General features: G+C 36.2%; 2 protein-coding genes across 3 annotated transcripts in view; one reads left to right on the top strand and one right to left on the bottom strand.

Moving 5' to 3' along the window:
• Window positions 1–3,580, top strand: part of fam214b (family with sequence similarity 214 member B) — a 29,671-nt gene extending 26,091 nt beyond the window's left edge. For both annotated transcript variants that reach the window (XM_023343996.1, XM_014469486.2), the window contains exons 5-10: window positions 535–593; window positions 964–1,057; window positions 1,170–1,328; window positions 1,899–1,967; window positions 2,057–2,262; window positions 2,442–3,580. In XM_023343996.1, coding sequence (XP_023199764.1) covers window positions 535–593; window positions 964–1,057; window positions 1,170–1,328; window positions 1,899–1,967; window positions 2,057–2,262; window positions 2,442–2,595 — 741 coding nt within the window. In that variant the 3' untranslated portion in view covers window positions 2,596–3,580. The remainder of the gene's footprint in view (window positions 1–534; window positions 594–963; window positions 1,058–1,169; window positions 1,329–1,898; window positions 1,968–2,056; window positions 2,263–2,441) is intronic.
• Window positions 3,581–5,728: 2,148 nt separating this feature from the next.
• On the bottom strand, window positions 5,729–14,388 carry naaladl1 (N-acetylated alpha-linked acidic dipeptidase like 1). The gene is made up of 19 exons (XM_005800979.3): window positions 14,037–14,388; window positions 13,627–13,799; window positions 13,377–13,498; window positions 12,088–12,207; window positions 10,951–11,143; window positions 10,705–10,798; window positions 10,515–10,619; window positions 9,930–10,015; window positions 9,726–9,845; window positions 9,554–9,639; window positions 9,290–9,353; window positions 8,904–8,971; window positions 8,698–8,789; window positions 8,393–8,486; window positions 7,364–7,445; window positions 7,024–7,197; window positions 6,725–6,812; window positions 6,547–6,639; window positions 5,729–6,281 (listed from the first exon to the last, which is right to left on the bottom strand). The coding sequence occupies exons 1-19, from the start codon at window positions 14,228–14,230 to the stop codon at window positions 6,104–6,106; spliced, it is 2,226 nt and encodes a 741-aa protein (XP_005801036.1). The 5' UTR covers window positions 14,231–14,388; the 3' UTR covers window positions 5,729–6,103.
• Between the last annotated feature and the right edge of the window lie 319 nt (window positions 14,389–14,707).

The following is a 14,707-nucleotide window of genomic DNA, read 5'->3' on the forward strand; positions in this document are numbered from 1 at the left end:
CAAATTTAAAAGGGAGGAAAATACATGCTACATAGTGTTGTAAAGCACAATAAGTTAAGAACAGTGATGGAAAAATTTAAAAAGCTGATGTTTCCCTAAATAAAAGGTATATACAGGATAATTAAATAATGCCTAATGTACATTTAGTTGTATGTGAAGATGAGCCAAAAAGCTAACAAAGGCTTTAAAGGTGGATAAATTAGGAGGAACTTGACTATGAGTGAAAAATTAGCTGGAGGTTGCGTGAGTTTTGCTGGTGATGAGTCATCTGACCAATGGGTGGCCCTTGCTGTGAACGCAGGCCTGGAAATGGAAAAAGTTATTGCGTCTAATAGTCAGAACTCGGTAAGTAAAAAAAGAAAAAAAAAAAAAAACTGAAACACACAACCGCACATATCTACCAAAGGATAACAGGAAGAGTTTGTTTATTGGTACTGATTGGAGCATCTGATACGATTTAGAATTTTTTTTAGTGAAGTAACAAATTAAGATATTAGATTAAAAGTGGTTTTTTGGTTTGTTTGTTTTCTCCAGACTGCCGTAGGCTGCACCAGATCAGGGAGACGACTAAAGACTGGGTTGCGCTTAAAAAGGTGAGTCATCTATCATTTCTGTAGACCTCTAATTACAACATTTATCAACAAGAAAGTACACAGGGTACAGAAACAAGATGAGGCTATTAAACTTAATATTTTGCTAGGGATGCAAAATAATAGTTTCTATGTCATAGTGGAAGTAAATGTATGATTTTGTGATGGTTCTCAGATTTTAGTCAAATCAACACAGGGGACAGGTGTGGGTGTTTAAAGTATGCTTTCTCTTTTTCTAAATTAAAGGGTTTGTTGTCTGGACTTTAGTTTGTAGACACACTCGCAACAGTGTGACATATTGGTTAAGGCAAGATTATTGTGATCTCAGTCACTAACCACTGGTGTTTTTGGGTGTGTTTGTGGCCATATCCAGCCGGCAGCTGCGCAGCGGCAGGCAGACCGACACCGGCCGGGCCACACGTTGGTCCTCATCTTCCATCAGTAGATCGCTGCTGGGCAACTTTGAGGTACTCAAGTTTAAAACTTATTTTTAACAATTTAAATTTTTTTTACCAGTAAAATTACTTGCTTAAAGAGTTTAATGACTAAAACAATTTTCTCTTTTTGCTTGTGTGGCAGGAGTCCATATTGAAGGGCAGATTCTCCCCATCTGGGCAGATTGAAGGATTCACAGCAGAGATTGGAGCCAGCGGCTCCTACTGCCCGCAGCATGTCACGCTGCCTGTGCAGGTTACGTACTACGACATCTCAGAGCACAGTGCTCCCTCACCCTTCCTGGTCAGTCTGTGTTCATTTGTGGTTGTTTACCTTTTCAAACTGTATCCTCTCTAAAACCAGAGTTTTGAACAGCTACCTAAACCACTGTAGGGTGGTATTGTGGTTGCTGAGTTGGGTTTTTGTACTGGGATAAATATATTTTGTTTATGCTTTCATATGCCCATTTTTAGCTAAAAATTAGAGATGCACCAATCAGAATTTCATGACTTATCTCCGATCTCGGGTTTTTTGTAAAACCTTTTCCTGCTGGCGCCAATTGTGGTGGATTTTGATTTCTCTATAAAGAAAATATTAAATATAAAACCAAGATAAAATAATTATGTAGTACACATTATAACATCTTTTAAACACCTTGCATTAGTGATTAGCATGGTTAGAAATTTGGGGTGTATTATTTATTTAATAGAATGGCCCTTAAATGAGGAAATTAAATTTAACCTTACGAACTCTGGTTATTCTGATATGATTATGGATATCTGAAGCCACTAAAATAAAAAAGGAGTTTTTAATTATCGTTTGTTGTTGTTTTTTTGTATTTTTGAGTTGTAAATATTTGCTGCTCTCCATCAGGGTGTGATATCACTCGAGCCTCTTGGAAAGAAAGGATACAGCATACCCAAAGCAGGGACCATTCAAGTGGTGAGTTTATCCTCAAAGAAAATAAAATAGGCTCATTCTGCGTAGCTTCTGCATTTACCTTCTAAACATTTTTATGTGCATCTCCTCAGACCTTATTTAATCCCAATAAAACTGTGGTGAAGATGTTCCTGGTGACGTACAACTTTGGAGACATGCCAGTCAATCACATGACCTTCCTGCGACACCGTATCTTCCTGGTGCCAGTGGAGGAAGGCACAGAGGGGAAAGATGAGGTGTCTCCAGGTGGCGGAGCGCTCGACAGGAAGAGAATTCTTTGCTACTTGATACATCTCAGGCATGATTGAACTTCTCTTTGTTTTGTTACTATTACACCTTCATATTCTGCTCACTGACCTACAACTTATTCTAGAGATGCATTGTACAATCAAATGTTAAAAAGGAATATTGGCAGGCTTTTGCAGTGCTTTTTAAAAAATATATTTGACTTACCTGCTTTTGTTCTTTCTTTTTTAGATTCCAGAGCTCCAAATCTGGAAAAATTTACTTGCACAATGATATCCGGCTGCTATTTTCCCGTAAATCCATCGAAGTGGATACAGGGATCCCGTATGAGCTGAAATCTTTCACCGAGGTGCCAAGAAACCCCAAATACTCTCCCCGTATGTGACCCCTGTCCTGACTTTTTGAGGCTTCCCTGATTTAAAAACAAAGTCCCTTCGTTGTTTCCTTAAAAATGACTGACTGCAAGAATGATGGATACAAAACTTGATGAGATCTGGATAAAATGCTCCGCAGGCACACTGACACACAGTGTTGCTCTTTGGAAAAATCACCCATTTTTTATTTCCTGCAGTATTCCTTCACTGTAGATTGAGAGACAGTTTGAAAATGTCACCCAAATCAACATGGCAGTTCTCCACGTAGTCTGGTCACTTGAAAATATTTAAAATATTGGAGTTCAGCATAGGGACTGATGAGCAAGCAAAAAAACAAAAGCAGGATTTTTTTCAATGCCTTTGTCTGTTGAACGACAGAAATGCACAGATTCTGACACACACACCAAAACAGACTGATGCATATCACAGACTAAACACTTTTGGTGGCAACTCTCTGAGTTAAGTGTTAACATGCATGCCTTGTGACTTAAAAACCTGAATTTTTCTTTAGTGCCGTTTCACTCTGTCCTTCACTCTGCCTGCAACGTCGGCTGCATCATTGGACCAACAATCGTAACTCTGCAACTTTAGCTTGGAATAAAATAAAAAAGCCCTCAATGATTAACACATCTGTATCTGTTTGATTTGAAGCACTTTTACACCTCTTTGATGAGGTCAGATGGGAGAGAGACAAACACTATTAAAGGCATGAGCTGTAATAGAAATGACTCACTTTGAACGAGGTTTAAATTGATTTTAAAAAAAAGAAACATTAGCTTAATTTGTTCAAACTCAGGATTTCTTTTGAAAAAAACAAAAAAACAACTCTTTGCTGTTTACCCTGTCAAGGTACAGACCACTGTGTACTCGCCGTCATTAAAAATATGGAATCCATTTCTCATATGTAGCCAGACTGAGGGACATTGTGTTGTTTTCTTTTACTTTCTAGATTGTGTTGAGAACATCTGGATGTTAGCGCAAATAATGAGGGGAAGTGGTCTTGGGATGTTTTGATAAGTGGATATTTTCATCAGAACTCAGTGAATGAAAAAACAAACAGAAAACATAAATCGTAACTTGTGGGCAAAGATGTTGTGTCTTTATATTTCAAATAGGAAAAGGAAATCAAACCAAATTAAAAGGTGCTCTCATTCATTTTTGACCACAAAAGAAGAAATAAGTACTAGTATTTCAATTTAGAATGCTGTATTTTTAAACTAATCAAATTGTCTTTCAGTTTTTCATTACTGATTTCTGAAGAAAAATCTGTTATATAAACATTCTCAAACTGAAAAAAAAAAAAAGACAAGCTGTAGTATTTATAATTTATGTTTTCAAATATGTCTTAACGAGCAATATGCTGCACAAAGTAGAGTGTGTTTTACAGCCTGGAGAAGCTTTTTGTTGGAGGGGTAAAAGATGACAAAGAATTGAGAGAGCGGGAGAGGGGAGGGAGGTTGAGGATGAAAGAGGGGGTATGTAACATGGAGGGGAAAGTCTATGTATATTTAAAATAATAAACTCTGAGACTGGTGTGTAAAACCCATATTTCTGTTTATGTGTTTTTCTTTTTCTGCATGATTGAGAGTCATTGTCAAAATTTGATTCTGGCGATCCTACATTAACAGTGTGAAGTAATTTAGAGATTTATTTTTATAAATGCATCCAGTCATTTACATTTTACTCCCAAATATACATTTAACTTTTGCAGGTTTTATGATTAAGCTTGGAAATGTATGAAATTTGATTTCACAATTTTACAACTTAATTGTTTGGTCAGTTTTAAATGTTTGCACAGATAGATTTTTTTTTTTTTACCTTGATCTCTATAAATTATTAACAGAAAATATGTGAATTGTAATCCCAAAATGTAAAAAAAATTCAACAGAAACTGCTCATGTATTAGCTTGAGCTCTTTTTAAATGTTATTTCAGTGTTTTATTTGATATCACCATTTTGCTTAAGTAGAGTATTACTGGTGCAAACCCCAGAGTATCAGATTCTCCGTACAGTCCATATATAAGCAATCATATGAATCAACAGACATAATGTCCAGTAGAATACAGGAGATTTCTTGGCAGCATTTACAACTCTGAAAGGAGCTACAGTTGCTTTCCCTCTTGTGTGAATCCCACCCATTGGCTAAAAAGGATCCATGGACTATACAAATTATTTAATCAGAGTTGCTGAGGGAAAGGATCGTGGTGGTTTGTGTATCGGCCAAATACAGAGGTATATCTCCCACTAAAAGTCATCCTTTACTGAAATACTCTCAACCAGGATGAAAGAACAGGCTCAGTTCCTGAACCTGTGAGAAAGGGTTTCTATCTTTGGCAAATGAGATAATGATTTGTAACCTTCTAAAAATGACATGATGTTGGACATGTGGCTTTCCTTCTGACACCATAGCTCTATTTTTAATCATAACAGTTCAGATTAATGAAATGTGGCTCTTAAGGATTTACATAATACCAGGTATTATTGATTATAAAGTAGTCCACAGAATATGGCTTTTTATATGCAGTATAGGTGTTTTCATCTCTGCAGTGGAATGAATTTAAACTAAAAAGTTTATTTCCAAATGGAAACACAGCTGTTTGCAAACCAGTGTTTCTACTGCAGCTCAGATGATTCACTTGAGTTTGTTCAGCAGAGTAAACTTTGACCAGGATAGAAGAGGCCACTGTTTTACCTTACTTTCTCTTGTTACTCTATTACGTAGTCTTTAAGCATTTTCTGCCCCCTGGTGGGATGTAGTAGTATTACAGCTTCTCATGTTGGCCTAGTTTTTTTCAGCTGGCCGAAGCAAATCCCATTAATACAAATATTTAGTGAGATGCATTCTTTTCATGAATGCACTATTCCAGCACTATTATACCTATATTCCATTATCATTCACAAGTTGAGATATCCAAATGTGAAACAGACATGTAGAAGATCCAAAAAGTTTGAATTCCAACTGGAAATGTCAGTCATTCTTAGTAAGTCTGATTTCGGAATCCAACATGGCTTCTTGGTAGATCTCAGCCAGAACATTGGTGCCTTTCCATTAATAAAACATTAAGAATCGCAACTATCAACGCAAGCTGATTCAAAAGCAGAAGAAAACTTTACCTCCTTGAAAAATCAAATGCAACAAATGTGGGAAGTTTAATTGAATCTTTATTAAAAACAAAGAAATTCTTTAATTTGTTTTATGAATATGTTATGTTTATGTTTCACGTCCCTTTAATGATTTGATTAATTTCAGGGAGGCTGACAGCCTTCCTTTGTCTAAAACACAACAGCTGATTAAGGCACAACATACTGACAGAGGATAGTCTTGAAATACACACCATTGAAAAAAAGAGCATTTAAAAGGGAAAAACGACGTGCTCATTTGCATAACTTTGAATAGTTACATCACATGTGTCTCTACATGACCCTTCTACACTGATTTTAAAATTTCTGAATGTAGTATTATTCATAAATAGATAGTCACAGAGCATTGCTATATAAAGTCTATATAGAGAAGTTTGCCTATATAACTTCTTTCAACATGTTGGCAGCCCCATCGATGGCTTGGGCCACTACTGACAGGTGGTAGTGCACCTTTTTCCAGTCGCTGGCCAAATGTGATGAATTGGCTTGAGCAAAGGCATCTGCGATTCCTGGGAAGGTTGGTTTGCCAGAGCTGCTTGAAGCCCAGATTACATGCCTGTGGAATATTGAAACAAGGAGTACAAAATCCCAAAGAAGTGGAACGTTAATGAAACCTCGCATCTCCTGAAAACAATGTTTGATGAAAAATGAGAAGTAAAAAGGTATCAGTACCACCCTTCTGAACCACCTTTGCTACCTATCATTATGCAGCATTTATGAAACATATGAAACAACTTGTTAGAGAAACAGATGTTTAATTTGCATCACCCAAATGCTAGTTTAATGCAAGGCACCATGCAAATGAAGCATATTTGCCTTACCTGAATCCATATTCATTTGGGAAGGCCAGAGGATTCAAGAAGGCTCGGTCCATCAACATGAGCTGATCATTGATCTTTCTGACCTTTAGCGGGCTGAAAAAAAGAGAGAGATGGACAGTGATGCAGACTAAAATGGTTTTGGCATCATACTGACATATCTGCATGAGCATGCCCCTACGTTTCATTTGCCAGGTCTGAGCTCTGAATGACTTTGTCCAGCTGTTCTGCTTCTTTGCGGAAGTTGGCCACAGCTTTACTAAGAGGTTCTGAAATGAAGCACAAATCACTTCAGTGATTTGCAGAAGAGCTTTCTGGCTTTATTATGAACTGAATGCCTAATTTAGGACGTGATCCATAGTTCCTACGCAGCACAAAATGAATAATCTGGTATTGATGGCATTGTGGAAATTTGACCAATGTGGAGAAAACTAAATATTCCTGCAGGTTATTTCCCTGTTTACTGTATTACTTACTTACCCATTGAGATACTTTTAGCTATGAGATCTTTTTGGTATAAGTTCACTGCTGTGTTCAGGTAATCCTCCAGACTCTCAGCATAGTCCTTGCAGTTAAAAGGCAACAACAGACTGTCAGCCAATCGGATGAGGATGTTTCCTGCAGTCCTGCCAACAGCTTGGTGAGCGACAAATCCTACAAGAGGAGCAGGTTTGGGATTTGAAAAAAAGAGGAAATGTAATAGCGTCTCTTATTTATTGAACCTGACAGTAGAATTAATGGAAAGAACTATTTCACCATCATAAAAAAAAGTATAAACGCAATAATTTTGCATTAAAGTGAAAGACATTGCAAGACTCACCAGGATCAATGAACCTTGATGCATAGTCGAAAGTGTCATATGCTGTGTGGTAGGCAGGGTAAATCCGAGCGTTTGTTTTACTCTATATAAGGAAGAATAAATGCTGAAATATGCAGGTGACAGACAAATATAAGGTTGTAATATTTTCTAAATATTACATTTTACTGGAATCCAAAACTCATCCCTGCCATTTACCATTTCAGATTTATTATTGCTGCCATTATGTTTTCTCTTTGTGTTCTTACTTACCAAATAGTGTTGCTTGTCATGGGATTTTTTTTTTTTGTACATGTATTTTTGTGTTTTATGTAAATGTCATGAACAATTATTCTTATCACTAGTCCATGTAGGTTTAGAGGCGTTTTAAGTTCACAAACATATCTCTACTGACTGGTATAAACATTAACCTCAAGAATGACAAGAATTTCATAGAGACTCTGTGTTGGGAGATTAAAATTAGGGTGATGGCAAAGAGGCCTTTCAATCCCAAAGACCAGGAGCTTTTCACCAAAGGTAAATCATCCAAACACCAGTGGAAATATGTAAGATGTCAGCAATTATAAGAGAATTTTATTTCTATAGTTCCAATTGAGATTTTTCCATTGATTATTGTGATGAGTATAAGCAGTTTTCAATATGCCATTGTTTACGTAATGTAATTAGAAGCAGTAAAATATTTATTTACTCCTTTCATATTGTTTTGTATTGTGACAGACAAATTTCCATTTTCCAAATCAGAAAGCAATCAGTTACACATATGGTACTTATGAACATACTTTTTTCATTACGTGTTGTTTTCACATTTTTGTTTTAAATTGGTAATTTATTGAAATTTGGATTCTTCTTGAAGTTTTGTTCTAACATTTATCCATCTGTCTGCTGCCCCTCTGCATTCAGCAGAGGCATTTCTCACTGAAAAACTCAAATAAATAAATAAATAAATAAATAAATAAATAAATAAATAAATAAATAAATACAAAAATCCTCATTCCCCTTGAAATAATATATAAAGAAAATGTCTTTTCTTACCCTGTCATATGTGTAAGACATATCTATGGAAGTAATTCCCAGGTAATGGACAAAGGCAGCATAATCACTCCCTGCTCCAGTCAAATATCCCACCCTGTGGAAAGAAGAAGCACAAATCAGCTTTCACTTAATACATGTATGATTAAATGTTATTTGAATTTTGGAAAATAACTTCTGACTTTGCCTCTTCCATTTGCAAACAGATTTTTGTGAGACCGATTGTGTTTTCACCCCACTGGAACTTATGGAGGGTTTAGAAAAAAAGTGGATACAGTTATATGTTTTAATATAATTCAAGTCTGTACCTTGGAATGATTCCATGGGCCGGGCTGGTTCTGTTAGTGTAACGAATCCAGTTGTCATACACAGATGTGGAATCAAATCCAGGAGCATTGACCTGAAGAGAAGATATACTTCAAAATCAAACATTCTTAAATGAGTGCAAATTAGTTTTATCCAAATCTGAGTACTTTTAATAAACACCTGAAAAGATATGATTTGAAAAGCTAACCTGTTTTGCAGCTCTGAAGATGACACTTTGCATTGATGGCATTGCTGAAGCACTTAGTGTGGCATTTGCTGCAGAAACAAATCTACATGAATGAACAAGACTGGTATTTCACTGAAATTCCAATTCACAGCAAGATTCCTATAAGAACTAAAAAAACAAAACAAAACATGGTACACGTTTAAATTTATCTATGCAAACAGAACAACTAAGTTAAATTCTGCCAATCCCCCGAAAGAGGAAATTTTTTAAATCCTTCAGGTGTTGGTGCACTAAATGAGAATGTTGTATGTGAGTGTGTAATGATAAAAGACTATAGGCAAGCAATTATAATTTTGTTTTGTTATAATATTTTGAAACAGTTTAATCTAAAAAGTACAACTTCTTACCAAAAACAGAAATGTCCACATTTATGTAACCAACAGTACGCTCACTGAGTTTGGTGAAGTATTCCTGCACAAAAAAAATAGATAAGATTTCTCTTTATCTCATTGAACAAATTTTGCAATTAGTAATGCAAAATTATATTCCTTACTTTAAAATATACCACAAGAAAAAACTTATTTGTCTCATTCAAGTACTTTTTGTTACTCCATTGAGAAAGTCAAGACCATATTTTTTCTTGCTTTACTTATTTTTGGGACGGACTTTACCTCTGTGTACTCAGCAGACCCAATAAGACCAAACTCTTCAGCGCCCCAACTGCCAAAGATAATGGACCTCCTTGGTCTCCATTTCCCTGTCACAAAGAGGCTCAGAAATTATAGTTATCAATCAAAATCGTTAGACGGCCATTTCTCTTCTCTGCTAAATAATTATTCTCACCCTTTTTGACCATTCTTCCCAGCACTCTGGTAATTTCCAGCATGACCGCCGTTCCGCTGCTTGGGTCGATGGCACCATGTACCCAGCTGTCCCTGTGATTCCCATAGATCACATACCTGTCTGTAGACGTACGTGTAAAATGGTTACAAAAAAAAATATGCAATGAAAACATCAGACAGATTTGTGTTAAGTTGCTAGTCTCACCTGGCTCAACACTTCCTCTGATAACTCCCATCACATTGGAGGAGTTTACAATCTTTTCTTCATTATAGATGTCCAGTTTTACATCACTATACCATAGACACAGATTAATGTTAACAGTTTACTCATCTTAAAATAGCTACTTCCAACAGGATTGTGCCTCGACTTGAAGCTCAAATCATTAACGGGTTTCTTGAGTGTAAATTAAGGTTTCACAGCACTTTAAGCTTGATTGATAGACTGGGAGAATTTTTTCATTGAATTTAAGTGTATGTGCTGTTCACATTCAGTCCAATTATCCAAGAGACACTTTAGTTGCAAGTGGAACCAGTGATAAACTCTTCTTTCCACTCCAATCATTTCCCAATTGCTTAATCTGTTTTGTCTGCTTCACACTTTGGTTGCAATCTCCTTATCTTAATGCGGTTACTTATGGGAGTGAGTAAGCATCACATTATTAAACTGCAATAATACTCAATATTATGTGTTATGCACAAGATAAATTAATTTCTAATTTATTTGATCAAAAAATAATTATAATAATTTTTGTTTTTGTAGTGAATTGCTAATCATTTCAGTGTCTTGTACCTGTTGTTGAAGGGAGATGTGGGTTTAAACCCTGGACCACCTAAGTTGTAGATACAGTCGAGTCCTCCCTGCCAGTCCTTTGGAGCTGCCTCTCCTGCCAATGCACTGAAACAATCAAAATAATATAAAAAAAAATGTTACTATGACTCTATTTGAGCCCTAACTATTCCACAAGCGAATTTCCACAGACCAAATTAGTGTCCTTGCATCCTGAAATCCAATTGGTTGTGTTGGAATGGGAGGGATCCCAGTAATATCTTCAGGTGGGATTCTGTAGGTGTCCTCTGGAGATTAAAAAAGAAATAAAATCATTATTGAGAGCGCATATGAGAGTTACAGATTTTTATGTTGTGGCAGAGAGTTTGTTTGACGCTATGGCAAAACCAAATCTTCCTTTTAACGAAGCCACTTAAAATAAATAAATAAATTGTTTTACCTTTGGCAGCCAAATACGGTGTGAGTAAATCTCCAAAGTCTCTGTTATAGGCACCTCTTTCCACACCAGTGGGTGGCAGATACCAGGAGTGTGGGTACGTCTCATTGGTGTCGGACATGAGGCCATCATTCATGTCAAGAGGGTCTGTGTACACCAGCAACCCAACAACACCATAGGCTGCTGCATTGATAGCCTGCATCAAACACACCACAACATCTGGTGAGCAACTGAATTTTGTTCAAATTACCTGCATACTTAAATGCAGGTAATTTAAGTATGTATTTACTTAATGCATACTTAAGTTAAGTATGCATTAATTTAAGATTGGCAAAAAGTACATACACTCCTGGAACATTTACCAACTTTTGTCACATAACAACAAACTTCAACATAATTTATTGGGTGGCCTTAATTAGAGAAACAGTGAAGAATGGTAACTTTGGAGGAGCTGCAAAGATCCACAGCTCCAAATGAAAAATCCTTCCATGGGACAACATTAACTAGTCACGCAGTCAGAAAATCTGCCTTCTATTGAAGAAAACAAGAGGGCCATTTTTGAAAGAAAACAATATGAAGTCCAATTTTAACTCTGCAGTATTCAGAAGAAGGTGCTCTAGCCAGGTAAGACTGAAACTAAACTTTGATCTGCAAGAAATGTTAGATTTGGTGAACAACTAACTGCACATCATTCTGAACACTAAAAAAAAAAAAGGTTCTGACATGTTTTTATGTTACCCTACATTGTGTATTACAGATTATCAGATACTTTTAGATAACTAGTAATGCACCAAAAACAATGGAAACAAGAACATATGTAACGCGAAACTGACATTACCCTGAACACACCATTTCCACAGTGAAACATGGCAGTGGCAGTATCATGTCGTGGGGATACGTTTTTTTTACCATGCTTCATGGAAAGTTTATCTATTGCATAGATAAACTCAGGATTAAGTCAGTTTCTACTGCACCTTTCCATGTGTTTTGTTAATGGACTGATGATGGGAACTTAAGGGAGGTTGAAACTTGCCAAGCAAATTTCTACTAACTTTTATAGGGACATTATTTCTCTGCAATGTGAAAAAAACAAAACAAAACAAAAACAATAAATGAATTCCACTAACAAGTAAAACTGACCTTTCGTCCTCTCCCTTCTCCACCATATCTGGTGATTGCGATGGTTCCTCTTAGGTCAATGGTCTTGTTCAGATGTTGAAAGTCACTTGGTTTTCCCTGATTGGCGAAAACCAGTTTCCCCTAAAGCCATAAAAAAATAAATCAGCCAAATGTGCCGGTCAGTCATACAAGTTGGACCCAAATAGTTTTGCAGAAATGCTCTAATTACTGAGTCATTACAGATAATCTCTTGGCTCAATCTCCCTATCTTTATAATGAATTGTAACTAGAGATTTCAAAGATCTTCTTGGCCTTGAAGATGCTTATCTGCTGCAATATGTACGTTTGTGGTTCCAATAAAACAACAATTGTAACACAGTATGACGAGCAAACTGTGAATAATTAAGCAACATCTACCTTTTTTTTCTCTTTGCTCTCCTCACATTGTGCAGAGTCGGAGACCACAACAGTTTACTGTTGTGGTTAGTTTATGTCCACATGAACTAAACACATAACACAATAATTATGTGTTTTGATTTTATCCATCTTAGTACATAACCAACTATGTCCATTTGCAGATTTTTGTCTGGGAATATGGAAATTACACATTTTATAATTAAACAATCACATCAGTGAATGTGCTTTAGAGAATCTTCTGCCTAAATAGTCCAAAACACAAAGGCATAAAAAAACATACCATTACTAAATTGAGGGGGAAAAGAGCTTTTAGGCATTAATCTTATTTAATAATTTTTATTAAAAGGATAATCTACGTAACCAGCATTTAGCAGTGATCTTATGATTCAGTGACAGATGCTGCTTTTATCCACAGTCCTTATCTAGTTTATGATAAGAGCAATGATAAAAGACGTTAAAGGATGAACTTGAAACCTTATAAACTAACAAAAAGAAATCAGATGTTGAGCATATAAAGACATGCTCTGTTCTGATAATATTCTTAAAAAGATATACCGATATGAAGTCAGAAAATGTTAGACTTCTTCACGCTTTTGACAGGTCAGATTTTAATCTGTTTCCAGTCAAAGTTATAAACATCATGTAACTTTCACTATTTTGGTAAGTTACTTTTACAGTGATTATTTTACTATAAATGTGAATATGTGGCTACTTATATAATTTTTGTATGGTCATTATGTCCAGAGTAGTCTTAATCAGCATTGATTACATGGAATTGTTTCTTTTTTACTTGCAGGGTGCATTCTTAATTCTTTTGGTGATGAAAATAATAAATCAATACTTTTAATTTGTAGTAAATATTAGACATTGCATTAATCTTCAGGTCTTTTTACCTTTGCATGTCCTGCCGGAGAGTATGCAGCAAATGGCTGAACCACCTGAGGATCATTCTGATCAGCAGTGTAGTTCACTTCCCTTTCTCTCACAGTAAATAGCACAGAATCCAAGGAGTTTACTGAAATAAACACATTACAATCATCTGTATTGTGAAACACATGGCAAAGTACCAAATAAAACCTAAATCACAAGCCAGACAAGAGAATTGTTCACAGAGGATGGACACTGTGTCACTGTTTCACTCACCAACAGTGACTTTGTTGGGGTTTGTGGGATTGGGAAATGAAAGGTAAATCTCATATTCCTGTCTCCAGGCTTCATCCAGACCAGTTTCTGGATCTTGCCATCTTTTTAGCACATACTTCACCGTCTCCTCATCCCCAGGTGATGTCGCCATATGAGGCACTTTTGTCAATTCCCTGCATAGAAACATGTGGATAAGGAAAGACTGAGTTGATCAAATTTGTCTTAAAAAGCTAGGCACATGTGATAATATCTTGACTGACCCCAAACGTATCAAACTTTTTTTTTCAATTTGGACTGCAGTGCTTCTTTCAGCTTTAATGTTTAATTGTTTGCTGTGTAAGGCCTTTTGTAATGGCATATAAAAGAAATGACACCAAAAAGTAATTCAGAGAATTAAAGAATCATATTACCTAAGGTTCTCCTGAAGTTGAAACGTCTCCACCTCAGACAAGAACTGCTGGATGAGGGCCTCATCCACGTCCTTCGCCACATCATTCACCCAGGATGGTGCAGAATTCTTTTGGATACCAAAGTGACCGATTAGGATACCAATAGTCAATACGACAGCCCCACACAGAGTCCCAATCAGTGCCTCCTTTAACATCTTCCACAGTTTAAGTTCTCTTTGGATCTACTAGAAAAGTTCCCAAAGTGATGTGTTTTTGGCTCTGAGCGCAGCTGATAAATCCAGTTTTGTTAACCCTTATGTCTCAGTACAACATGTATGTTGCTGCTAGTGCCACCTTTCATAAGGCGCAGTCATTGTAAAGTTTACTCATTAATGTTTGCCAATTGGATGGACTTTATCCCTTCTCTTGTGATTGGATGATTGCACGGGAGGGCAACATCCTTTTCATCCGTGTTCCAATTGACCTTTTTTGTGTAATCATTTGATTCCTATTCTATTTGGTTTATTCTTTTATTCCTATACATCAGTTTCCTGCAAAAATAATCTCTTGATAACATTCAAAAAGGAAAAGACCAAAAATAAATGTTGCTAAAATTTTCCAAAAATGAAAGAATTAAATGAGTTTCTTCTTTTTAACATGAGTAATCATTTTATTGGATAAGTTGATAAGAC

The sequence above is a fragment of the Xiphophorus maculatus genome, chromosome 12 (assembly GCF_002775205.1).
Source record: "Xiphophorus maculatus strain JP 163 A chromosome 12, X_maculatus-5.0-male, whole genome shotgun sequence".
In the NCBI taxonomy this organism is placed as follows: Eukaryota; Metazoa; Chordata; class Actinopteri; order Cyprinodontiformes; family Poeciliidae; genus Xiphophorus; species Xiphophorus maculatus.